This window comes from Arachis ipaensis, chromosome B03, assembly GCF_000816755.2.
Source record: "Arachis ipaensis cultivar K30076 chromosome B03, Araip1.1, whole genome shotgun sequence".
In the NCBI taxonomy this organism is placed as follows: domain Eukaryota; kingdom Viridiplantae; phylum Streptophyta; class Magnoliopsida; order Fabales; family Fabaceae; genus Arachis; species Arachis ipaensis.
In genome coordinates, this window is record NC_029787.2 from 2,421,416 (window position 1) to 2,435,236 (window position 13,821).

At 30.8% G+C, this 13,821-nt stretch overlaps 1 protein-coding gene across 1 annotated transcript; it reads right to left on the reverse strand.

Moving 5' to 3' along the window:
- On the reverse strand, positions 7,722-10,812 carry LOC107629306 (probable 2-carboxy-D-arabinitol-1-phosphatase). The gene is made up of 9 exons (XM_016332066.2): positions 10,345-10,812; positions 9,908-10,013; positions 9,572-9,788; positions 9,348-9,466; positions 9,111-9,209; positions 8,844-8,897; positions 8,677-8,775; positions 8,418-8,525; positions 7,722-8,259 (listed from the first exon to the last, which is right to left on the reverse strand). Exons 1-9 carry the CDS (start codon positions 10,683-10,685, stop codon positions 7,888-7,890), a joined length of 1,515 nt encoding a protein of 504 aa, XP_016187552.2. The 5' UTR covers positions 10,686-10,812; the 3' UTR covers positions 7,722-7,887.

The window sequence follows — 13,821 nt, forward strand, 5'->3', positions numbered from 1 at the left end:
TCTTAAATATATATACTCTTTACTTCATTCAATATTTAAAAAAAATATTTCGGAAGGTTTGTATGATACCATATCATTATTCTTTTTTCAATATGGAATTTTGAATGACAACTATTATAAGTATTTCTTGTGTACGTAACTACAATTATTAGTTTGTTGGGTATTTGTGGACGTTTCTTATTAATACCAAAATTCAGAATAAAATAAAATAAATAAAAAACAAGTGTTTTGAGGATAAGTATAACACCACTCTTTGTACGTCCAAATGTGATTAAAACTCTTTGTGCTTCCAAGTGTGAGTCTAGCTCACACCATCACTTCAAGCCTAAACTTCTATACTTGTTTGGTGAAGAATGAAGAAACTAGAAAAAAAGAGATATTGAAGTTAGATATGCTAAATTTGCCATTACTAGGGGCCCCTCAAGTCATCAACCGTGGATAAAACTCTCTCAAATTTGTTGATATTTCATTATGGGACCATTGAATTGAAGCTAAAAATGTGATAGGGTATATAGATTTGTCATCCCCTTTTCTTTCTTTCTGGTGGCTAAAAAAACTTTACCTCTTTCTTGTAATAACCACCAACACAATGCAATAGGGAAGCCATGAATATGTGATACTGAATATTGGTCCCACAAAATAAATTTGCTAACTCCCCCCTCCTCCCAATGCAAACTCATATAATAGCTAGTAATGGGAGCATATTTCACTCATTATAAATTAATAAATAATTTCATTCCAAGGGTATTTACTATTCTCATTTTATTTCTTTATTGACCCCTAACACTCCTCAATATTTAATGTGATGCATTCTAAAGAGGTGTGACTATTTTAATTGGTTTCCGGTCTGCTCTCGTTACACTCTTTAATACATAAAAAGAAAAATCATGTGGTTGCAGTTGTAGAGAAAAAGATAAAGAAAAATAAAAGAAAAGCATTTGGAACAAGACATGCCCATGCATGAATTATTAATTAAAAGCTTAGGTCAACAGATCCAAGTCCCCCTCTTTCTCCCTATTTTAAGTAGTTTCTCCAACCAAAACCATATATATATATAGATCCAACATCATGACTTCTTCGCATAAATAAAATTGAGTACTAGACAATTTTATTGGCAAGACTGAATTAATTAAGTAATAATGAAATTTCATCTTACTTAACAATATTTTTTGTTAGAGAGGAGTGGTACGTTAAATTAATTAGAGGGGAAAATAAAAAATAATCCAGAGAGAGAAGAAGATGGTGATGAAAGAGCAGCACACAAGGTGTTATCATTATTATTATTATTATTGATTGAATGCTTTCTCTTTTTGAGGTACAAAGCAGTGTATGAGGGCATATTGTTTGGGTCATGGACCCCATAAACTAAGGACTTATGGTCCACTTGATGGGGCATGCATGCTCCTTCCTCATTATTCATTTCTCACCCTTGCTTATGCTAAACGTAACTGCATCTAGTACCAATAATCACACTAGTTATAAAACTAATTAGAGACAAAGAGGAGGGGTAAGTGGCTAATAATAATATTGTGTGGTTATGTTTTAATTATATTTGCACTATTAAAAACCAACTTGAGGTTGAACATTGAAATTAGTCGGTGCTCCTATGTACAAGAAAATTGATTTTTTTTTTATTTTAAGAAAAAAAATTAAGAAGAGGTAGAAATAAAAAGAAAAACCACATATAAATAAAAAAAAGAAAAAAGTGAATATGAATGCATGCTGCTTGTGAAACTTCCTGGAGTGTAAAAGAAGGCATATGCTAACAACTCTTCTTTTCGTTTCATTTCAATATAATTGACAGTTTTTAACTTTCCCCAAACAAAGTGGAATAAATTAGATTCCTTATTCCTTCCCAAGTAGTAACATGTTTCTCTCAAATTAAATTAATAAAAACAAAAAACCATGCATAATCAATAACATATAAGAATTTCATAATTTCATAGCTAAGCTAATAGCTGTAGCTGATGGCAAACAAACACATGTATATGTTTTTCACTTCATCAATAACCATGAATTATTCATTCCTTCACCCTTTTCATATTACGAAAGTTCGTGGTGGTGCAACTAGCTAGCAACTAATATATTATCGATAGAGACTAAAGATCCATGGTAGGGACTGGGACCTAAACCGCAATCAAATCAAATACATCTACCATGATTAACTTAACGTACTATGATCTTAAAATTTTAATTATATATATCATATTAACCTATCTTATAATATCAATATGAAAACTCAAGAATGTCACATAAATTTATACCGTTACAAAAACAACTTTAACTTGTATGATATAGACCCCAGTCCCTTCACTTTAATTTATTCATCTTTTGAATGTTATTTTCCATCCTCTTGGTGTAGAGAACAAAACTGATTAGTTCTAATGGATTAGAATTGAAACGGAAAGTGAGGGTGACAATTCAAAAGGGTAGAATGGAATCCAACTGAAAAGTGAAACTCTTTGTGTCTTGGCCTTATGTAATACCCAAGAAATTCTCCACAACAAAAACTGGGAGCATATTATCTTTTACTGAAAGAGAAAAAAAAAAGGTTGGTTAAATTCTTTTTTGATGTGGCCATGAGAGTTTTAGAATCCTTTTGTTGATGAAAGTTGAAGGAAGCTTGGTACTACCGCGAGAATGTGAAATATCACATGTTGGACCAGCCAGCCAGCTAGATAGATAGATCATCCTCACAATCAATAATAATTAATCTTTTCTTTCTTTTTCTACTTTTTATTAATTGTTTTGTTTTTAATAAGGGGCCTATGTTGTTCAATTCAAACTACTTCAAATAAAAAGTTAGACAAATTTGACACTAAAAAAGTTAGTAGTAATATTTAATTACTACTAAAATTTCAAAACCACAAATAATTGTGGAAGTAATTGATGCTAGGTAGAAAAAAAAAACAGAACTTGCCTTATTTAATATTAATTAATTATCACAATAATTAATGAATGTTAAATAAGACAAGTTATGACTGTTTTTTGCTGATTTTATTTGATTACCAAACATTTCTGTTTTGAGATGGTAGAGAACTAATACTGCGTTTGTTTACAGAGACACAAAATTGTGTTTGATCGACAAAGGAGACATGGACAGAGACCGTGTGTCCAGAGACACTGAATTAGTGTATTTTGTGTTCATCCTGACAGGAAGGACACGGAAACACTAACAAGGGACACAACTTATTTTTTATTTTTTCTTTTTTTATTTTTGTTAATTTTTTATAATTATATATTTTATTATTATATTTTTCATCACAAATTTTTTAATAAAAAAATAAAAATAAATTAAATTTTTATAATTTGTTCTAGTCTATCACCAAACAAAATATAAAAACACAAAATTTTATGTCTCTGTCCATCAGTGTCTTGTCTTATCCTGTCCTCAATGTTTTGTCCTATTCTGTTCTCGAAAACAAACGCAGCCTAAAAGACTGAATAATCCAGTTTCGTGTTTATTTTGATATGTATGGTTGTTGAATTAATGTAACTAACAATCCTAGACGACTACCAATGAATTCAGTATTAATATTCCATTTAAATGAACTTAGATTATAAATATGCATAGTATTTAATGTCACCACTATTGCTATATGGACCACATTCTTTTAATTTATGAGACGAAGGTTTTGGTCGCAGGTGGCCAACAATATCCATAGTACATGAAACTAGCTATAGTATTATTAATCTACCTGTCTATATATATGATGCCTGCTTTTTTCTTTCATTGAAGTATATATAAATTCAATAAAGCTTAGGCGTTAAAGTTTTCTTAAATTTATTTAACTAAGTCATAGCATGTTTTTCCTTTTTTTTTTAATTATTATTCTTCAACGTATTATTTTCGTCTTTTTTTTCTTCTTCAACGTCTTTTTTTATTTAATTTCTTTTTTTCTTTTTTATCATCTGTTATTATCATCATCTTCGTCGTCTTTTCTTCTTCTATATATATTCAAAAAATTAGAGCATAAAAATTTTGATACACAATCCATAATTTTTTAACAGATCACATACCTAAATATATTGACATCCAACTAAAAAAATAGGCATAATACAAAAACCTTAATACACAGTTCAAAAAATTTAGTATATAATATAAAAATTTTGGTGCACAAAACAAAATTTTTTAAAAGAGTATATGTTTAAAATATTGATATTCAAGATCCAACCAACAAAATATATTAAAAAATTTTGGTGTATGATATAAAATTTTTTTACGCACAACACATAAATATTTATGCACTGCACAAAATTTTTAAAGAATTACATGTCTAAAATATTGACTAATCTGACCAACAAATCACATTTGTAACAAAAAATTATGTACTATGTGCAAAAGTTTTAATATTATGTGTGAAAATTTTTATGCTATATTGATAAATTTATATTTTGTGCAAAAATTTATGTGTTATGTCAATAAATTTGTGTATTCTTCAATAAAAATTTATATGCTGAAAAAATACAAAAAAAAAAATAATATATACACACTTTTTTTTTTGAATTTGTACCAACTTAATTAAATTTGATTAAAAAAATTTGTAAATATAATATCATCTATATAAATAATAGGTTGGCAATTTTATTATTAGGGTAAAGCTGTACTTTCAAAATCTTTATACTTTTATCCCAAAACAATTACTACATAAAACTTTACAAATATATTTGCCTGTTATTTACCAGAATAACTCACATACTACTACTAATAATTAAAACCAAACTCTCATCCTTTTAGAATATAAGATTTCTTACCGATCATATATACCAATCATTTTTGTCTAATCATTAGTGTATGTGGAATATATATTAAAGTAAAACTTGAAGGAAACTAACTCTTTATTTATGCTGTCAATAATAATGCTAACTGCTAAGTTTTTCTTGATCTCATTCTTCTATTATACGCTTGTCAGAAGGATATTACCGACATAATTTGGATACTATAGCCAACAGCGCTTATGAATATGATTTCTCAGAGAGAAAACATGTGATTAATAAATAAACAATTAAATTAAATGGATGTGGGTGAACAAAAGAAGGCAGAGCAATTTCTTTTGATTATTTATTTTTATTAAATTTAATGCATGTTTGTTTGCATATGGGCACATATGGCTATTTGACAATTACATTATTCTAATCCTGCTTGCAATTGGTGATCCTGACAAGAGATTTTGCTGTATTCATTATTTATGGATATACATAAGGCTTTTGACCTTATAGCCAACTAAGGACTGACAAATAATTTCTTTTTGTCTTTTAAATTTTCTTTTCCTAAAATATTAAGTCCAGACAAAGGAATAGATAGAGTAAAGATATATGGTAATACAAAAATTATATATATAAAGTCAATTGACCTGAATCTCTTAAACTAATTTTTCTATTTTCTTTATTATATGTATTTTCTTAACTGTAATTACTAAATTGTTAAACTAAAAAATTTAAGAGTAAAGTATCGTTTTTGTCCCAACGTTTAGAGTAAGTCTTATTTGTGTCTCTAACGTTTAAATTGTTTGTCCTATTTGTATCCTTAACGTTTATAAAAGTGATTCAATGTTATCCTACTATCAATTATACTAATAAATCAGATTATATTTTTCAATTATTCTCACTTGGATGTATTTATTCTCAATTAGGTCTCATTTGGATATGTTTGATTTTAATATTATACCCACTATTTGTGTTTAGATTCAATTATATCCCTAGAAAAATGAATTATGTAAATGTTGTAGGAATTAGTTTCAACTTTTGATAGAGCTATTTTTTGGAGTGGATCATCAATTCCAGACATTTGTATTCTAACTTCAAGAAGAGATTTTTAAAACTCAAACTAAAGCGTTCATGATGTGTAATTGACGGCAAGATAACATTGAATAACTTTTACAAAAGTTAGGGATACAAATAGGACGATTTAAACGTTAGGGACACAAATAAGATTTATTCCAAACGTTGGGACAAAAACGATACTTTACTCAAAATTCAAATAAACTCATAAAATTTAAATAAGTTTGAATTAAAAAACTTTACAAATAATTAAAAGCAAAAGCACACCGCATAGCATGTACAATACAACGACTACTTGGTCTTTTAATTCAATCTCTTACAAAGTAGACGAGTAGAAAACTGCTATATGCACTAACATAATCTATAAATATGAAAATTTAAGAAACATAATCTTTAAAACTATGACACGAGATTTGGCATGGCTTCTTGGAAGTTTGTTGAAGAGTCCAATTTCAGCATTAGAAAGAAAATTTAAATTTTGAGTTTGAATTGATATATCTTGTACAAATTATTGTGTCAGCACAAAAAGAAATAAAAAATCTACATGTAATAAGAAGCTGACAATGTCGGCAAGTTCAAGAACCAGTTCCGTGTGATGGGATAGATCAAATGATAGATATGCTTGATCACTGAGTTTGTGTGAACTTGCCAACCATATATATAGTTGAAGTGAATTCCTCTGAAATTCTAAGTTTAGCAGTTAAAATTGAAAGAACAATTGTAGCGTAAGTAAATGAAGATGTTTCACGTCTAATAATAATAATAGGAGATGCGCAATTTGCGCATCATGTCTACTCTGCCACACTCACATGCAGCATCAATGGCAAATAATTCCATTATTTTATATAAATGGTTGGTTAGTAAATCCTATGGCTACCCCTATTATCCAAAGTCCAAACCTTATTATTAGAAATTTAATTAATCGAAGATCCATGCTCACCATCTAATTGCTGTAGCACTGTGTATAGTACATGATAAATTTAGTGCTGGGATAAACAGATGAAGAGCTAGTGGATAAGATGGTCAGATGCCTTATCAGCTTTACTTTAAAAGAGTGCATGGAATTGCTAATATAACTATTCCACCATAAAAGAGCAACAATATCATATCTTAAAATAAAAGGGGGAAAACAGTGCCATCAAGTTCTTCAAGACTTCAACTATGGGATTATATTATTCTTCACCTTGTTAATGCTTAGTATCTTTGCAGATTTCAAGTCATTATGCAAATTTTTATTTTGAGCTCCTTTTCAAGTTTCTGGATTTAATCCAACAGCCGTATGTTTTCAGCACCAAAAACAAAATAGCAGTTTGTTTTGACCTGGAACACTGAGCTGAGCACTCATCGTGCAAACTTTTGTACTAATATTTTGCAGACAAAAGCTCAAATATAATTCTTCAGATATGGTATTCTTTTTATTCAAAACATATGTACTATTTTTAATCAATCAATTTTCTTTTTATAAAATAGTGCATATATATATATATACCTTGTTATATTATGTTTGTCCTAAAATTAAATATAAAAATAATTTTTTCATGTTTTATGTTAAAAAAATATTTTGTTAAACTTTTTTGAATATTATACTGTGTGTGAAATTATATTTTTATTATTTTAAACATTATAATAAGTGATTGTGTATATATTTCTAGTTCTTATTAATATGTATAGATAGTTTTAATTTAAAATTTTAAATATATCTAAACCAATTTGGATTGATCAAGTGATCAGCTTAGTCATCTACTTAAGTAAGTATTGGAAGTTTGAATTCTGTCTCGTATGTGTAGCAACTCATTGTCGACCAATTGCAGACTCTTAAATGGAACTCAAATTCACGACGGATTGGTCCTTATCTTGTTGGATATCGTGGAAAGCCAAAAAAAATATCTATACCTAAATTTTATTATATTTTTGCCCCAATAGCTAAATTTTTCTAGGTCCATCACTGCAAACGCTTAAATATTATTTCCTGTTTGGAGATGGTGAAGAGTCTTTACATTATTTTGAATATTTAACCACCATGATAATGCTTGAAAATTTGGATGCTAGGGACATGGGGTCACTTCAGCTTGATAAATGGAATGATACATTTGCAATATTATAGAGTTAAAACTCTTCACCATCTTCTGTTGATCTTGTAATAGGGATGGACCATCTCCCCAAATGTGCAGTATAATTTATGCACCTTATGACACCTCTTCCTTTAGGGCCATCAGGGAAGTCAAGGACACTAACACTCCCTTCGTCTAGATGAAATGACCCTAACCATTCCTTGGTCAAGTTAAGGCAGTGCCCCATTAGTGCTATGTGGATTGCTGGATGAGCAACCGCTACCAAGACTCCTTCGCTCGATTCATCGGATATTTCATCCAACAAGGATTGCCATGCCTTTCCAGATTGATCCCATAATGTTGTTCTCAACCCATCATCAATCCTATTTAACCATCCAGGCTGAATTGGGGGAAAATTGGATAAATCCTGCAATAAAGGAAAACTTTAGACAGAACATACCGATAATGAAGCATAGTTATTAATTATGTACATCAAGATTAGAAGCAACCATCAGTACCATACATTTGGTAAAATACTTTGCTAGTTCAAACACTTGGTATTTTGGTGAGGTTTTTATTGCTTACCATTTTGGATTGCTGAAAGATTGTTTCAACATCTAGGTTACCGATTTGCTTCAACTCAACATAGCGTGGCACACAGTCAGCACCCAAGCAATCTGCAGCTTCTTGTACCTAAAGTTGTATCAAACGAATTAATAATGGAAATCGAGATGGACTAGTTCAGGAATGCAATGCAATATACATCTTATAACTAAAGTCGGTTCATAAGCAGATATATATACTTTCAATAAATCAATTTAAACAGGAAATAACCGTAGCATACCTTGGAGATGGTCATGGCAGTCTCAAAACAAGCCTTGTTAGGACTGCTAATTATGGAACTCACTTTCAAATCAAGAAGTAGCTCTGCAGATTTCTGGGACTGTTAAATATTTGAAAGGTCAGACAAATAACTTTTTAACACCTAGTTCTGATGATTAAATATAGTACCTGTATAACACCAAGCATGTTCATTGGTTGATCACCAGCAAAGGGAAAACTATTCTGTTCAAAATAAGCTAGTTTGTTACAAAACCTGACATGAAAAACGTACTTAAAATAAAGTTTATTGCAAAGTTTTAAAGTTTATTCCTCTGCATATCACCTGCAGCTTTCATAGAAATTGGAACAAATACAAAAATCAAAGTTTTGGGATATTCACTGATAACATTTGGCCAGCTACCTCTATCAAGATAAATTTTAGCCTATGGTTCATACCTCCGTATTTCCCTGCGTAGATCCATTACAAACAAGTATGATCCGCTTATTTGTATCTCTGCCTCCAGATTTTCCACCAGCCACTGGTGAACCAGGGGTCTGCATTAATAAAATAGTTTGATAACAATCCTAAATACAATCTCAAATGTGAGGAAATTCACATTTTCTCTAATTTAAAGCTTTGTCACAAGTCCACAACCACAACCACAACCAAAGCCAGTCAAGACTCGGACATACCTGATTTAAGCGATCGAGGCAAATGTCCGGAGATCCGCCCTCAGGCCTGGGAATGAAATCCAGCACACTTACACCACAATTGCTCTGAAGTAAACATCTAAAATACTCCACCCCTAAACCTAATTGTTTGGAACAAAGGAGAAAAGGTGAGAACAATGTTCCAGTTGATAAGATTCCTTTTTTTTCCATCATCAAAATTTTCTTAGAAGGAGAAAAACAGGTACCAATTGCTGTAGCAACAAGAGCCTGATTAACGGCATTGTGAGCAACCACAAGAACGGACCTGCTATCATGTGCTAAGATTTTAGTCCAGCAGTTCCTAGCACGTTCCCATAGCTCTCTCACCGGATAATGACCATCGATGATGAAATTCGCAGCATCCAGCTGCCATTGACGATAAGCAGAACCATATCTCTCTTTCCCCTCATTCTTCAACAGACCCTGGATCACAATAACAACACAAGCTGACCTAGATCAATCTACAATGGACTAAATAACAATCAGATAATGAATAATTGAATATGTTTTTCATGACTAAATTATATTATTCTAAACCATACTTGAAATGAGTACAAGTCAATCTCCCTCAATTCATACTCGGGAATTATTGATTCTTTACGTCCTCCCCAAATGATCTCCGCTGTTCTCTTGGACCGTTCCAAAGGACTACAAAAACCAAAAACCACTCTAAACCTTTTATCACAGCTCTCAAGCAAATGACGATTGCTAAATTGTTCACATTTCATGTTGAGAAATACATCCAATATCAAGTGAGCTGAAAAAATTGAGGACCAAAAAACAAATCTTAAGTTTACTCAGAGATCACCTATAAAAAAATTCAATGCTCAAAAGTCGACTTCACTATATTTATATGCATACAACTTTGTCAGGAATCAACCACTACTTCAGTGGCTAGTAATAACTATATGAACTAACTACAGAATCTGAACTAACCTGTAACAAATTGAAGGAATCCGTAACCGTAACTAAGTGATACCTTGCAAAGCATGCGTCGAAGTTGTCATCAATGAGCATCTGGCGGGAAGTCTCCGCCTGAGACTCGCCCTTTTTGGTGAGCACAGAGAAGTTAGAGCTCCCTTGGATCCTCCCCTCTGCATTCCACGTGCTCTGCCCGTGCCTCACCAGAACAACCCTCTTCGCTACCTTTAACGGAGGCAAAGGCTCCGATGCCCGGAGATCCGAGCTGAGCCCTTCTCCGGGAGGCTTCTGTATCTCCTGCACGCTGGAGGAGCATCGAACGGCGCCGTACCTTGGGGGACTGCGACGGAGAAGACAAACAGAGGAAGAAGAAGAAGAAGGTGTTAGAACCAAAACCATTTGAGTTTTCAGTACCGTTAAGACTGTTACTGCGGCTTTTTTTTATTCTATGGTATTGGTTCTTTCTAATATGGCTCTATTTCCAGGAACAGGCAATGGGAATGACACGTGGCCTAACAACCAACAAGACTCTATCTCTAACACAATAACCATCTCATAAAATAAAAAATATTCAGTGATTTTGTATGTAATTATTTTTAATAATGTGATAGGTTTAAATTTTAATTTTTTTATTGATATTTTAATTTAATCAATTTTATAGCATATACTTTAAGTCTTTTAAATTATTTTTATATAATAAAAGATAACAAAAAATAATTAAAATTTTTTTATAAAATTCGACACCAGCATATTAAAATTTTTAAATTTGTCTCTCCTCCAAATATATCGTCACTAACATTGCAACCTATCCTCCATATTTAAAACTATTGTTTCAAAATTCATACCATTCGGTCATTCACAATATTATTAAAATTTAATTTTTATTCATTGTGAACGTAAAAGAGTTTTTCATGCATTTTTACATTAATATAAATAACTAATTTTTAAAATTATTACTTAAAAATTATATAAATATATAAACACTCAAAATATTTTATAATACATCAAAATCAAATTATCAGAGAAGCTCAGACAAGATAAAAAAAAAAAAAAACTTAAAAAGCCCAGAAAATAAGGCCTATACAATTTCATGGCTCAGATTTTGTGTGTGTAATATTCATATAAGTAGATTTATTTATTTGAATTTTGTGAAACGACGTGAGATAAATTTGTTTGAAGAATATTCACGTAGTGAGATTGATGGATGATTGTTCCAATTTTGTTAAAGAACAATGCATGGTGTTGATCAATAATTGTGGTGAAAGGCACTAGTGCGGAAAATAGATGCTCCCCATTCTTGATTCGCGGTTGCAACGACCAAATACCAATCGATGACCCCTTTGAATATATGTATATAATACTGGTTTTAATGGCAATCTGGCTTGCTACTTCTCCGATTTCTGCTCTTCTTTTCTTAAGCATATCAATGGATAAGTCAATTTTATAAGCCTGAATCTTGAAAACCAGAAACAGCATCATTTCATTTGAGCTAATACATTTTTCTTTAATTTGTTGTTAACAAATAATGAAGTTCCAACCCATCAGGATTGACAGGTAGCTATACAATGACTGGACGCTGACTCATCATAATGCACAAAAATCAAACCTTAAGCAAGGTTCCAATATATTTTAATCACATTTATTAACAACAAAAACAACTGAAATTTTTATGAAATGTTAATTCCGATTATATCCAAAATAATAATTATTATGGTGGTTTGGAGGATGTCATTGTTAGACAGATAGACTTAAACACAGTCCCACAGATGTTGCTTTCATTCTTCAAACGGCTACTTGTGCTGTAGTTTTGGGTCATATCCATAACACTCTCTCTCCAAAAACCTCCAAAATTAGCCGTTCCTTTCTTCTAATCCTTCGCTCTTTGCTTTGCTTTGCACCATTGTTTACAGCTAGCATTTTCTATTTTCTATTTTCTATTTTTTTCATCATTACTATTAATATTATTGTTTACTGTCTTATTTATTTGGGTGCCCCTTTTATCTACTTTTCTTAATAATTAATTATGGTGCCTGATGCATGTCTTGTGAAGGGAACCCCCACACCATTATATATATATATATATATCATATATCAGCCTTTCATTTTCAACATGTGTCACTTGTGACTCATCACACATTAGGACCCCCCCCCTTCTTTCTTTTCTAAAATCTTCTTAATCAACCACAATTGAAATTACGATGTGTTAGTTTGTGAACTAAAATTTAAAGAGTAATGATAATATGTATTTTTGAAAAACAAATAAATGGAGTAATACTATGTCATATATACTACATAGGGAGATAATAATTCTGTTTGAATTTCAGTCAACTATATTAATATTTAATATATTGCAAGATTATGGGGAAAATGTAGGTTAAACTAAACAATAGAGTGACATTTCAACTCAATAAGAAAAGAAAAGAAACAATGACATTACAATTTTAGTTCTAGCTAGGATTATTTATGTTTTTTTTTTTTTGTGAATAATCACTATGTTATTGTATAGAGTTGTAAGTTAATCCATTTATTACTCTATGATCACGTAATAGTTTTTTCTAAGTTGTGGAGCAACGTAACTAGCTGTGGAGTAAAGGTAAACCTTATTTAACACAGGTGAAGTACTTCAAGGTGGACATGTAACCCATTCCCATCAATTAGTAGTCAAGAATAATTCATATAATATAGTTTTTTATTAAACCAATTTAATTTGAGCTTATTAGTTATATCATTCCTTAACCTATGCAGTTGTTGCATGAGAGTGATTTTTGGTACAAAGTGTTACGTAATGAACAATTGCTACCAGCTGAACTAATACTAATAGTTATAGAAAATTAAGCACAAATTAAAAAATGTAGTTAGTGATGTTAAAAGAGTTAATGATCAGTTTGTGGCTAATATTTATTCTCATGTCTTAATGACATGTATATAAGGCAAAATTACCTCTACTTGTGAGTTTTGTGACTTTTGTCAGTAGTAAATACACTAGGTCTCTCTTGCACTCTTCCTTTTCATTCACCACTATGCCTAGTAATTTCTGCCTAAATGTGAATATATGTGTATGTATATTATACTGCTCGACTTAAATTACATTATACCACCATTTATATGTCAAAATGTAGATCTCAATGTTTTTTTTTTTTACTAAAGATAAAAGACTCGAACCTGCAGCATTTTAATTGAGTATGGGGGACTATACCATTTGAGTTATAATTCATTGGCATGTAGATCTCAATGTTTATTGCTTGAAAAATACAATAAAATACTAACTTTTTTCCAAGTCAAGCTATATTGATTACATTTAAATGAGTTGCTGAAAACTCCATTTTAGCTTATTCTTGAGAAAAGGTAGTAGAACCTAAACATGTAGCTGACTATCAAAACCTTTTTCTGTACTTTTGCATATTTCTTCAATTTCAATTGATCTATTTTTAACATATAATATAAAGAAATTAACTAATGAAATTGAATTCGGGTAAATTAGTGTTTGACCCTAAATGTTGAGAAATTTATGTATTTTGAGTTAGTTTATTAAGTA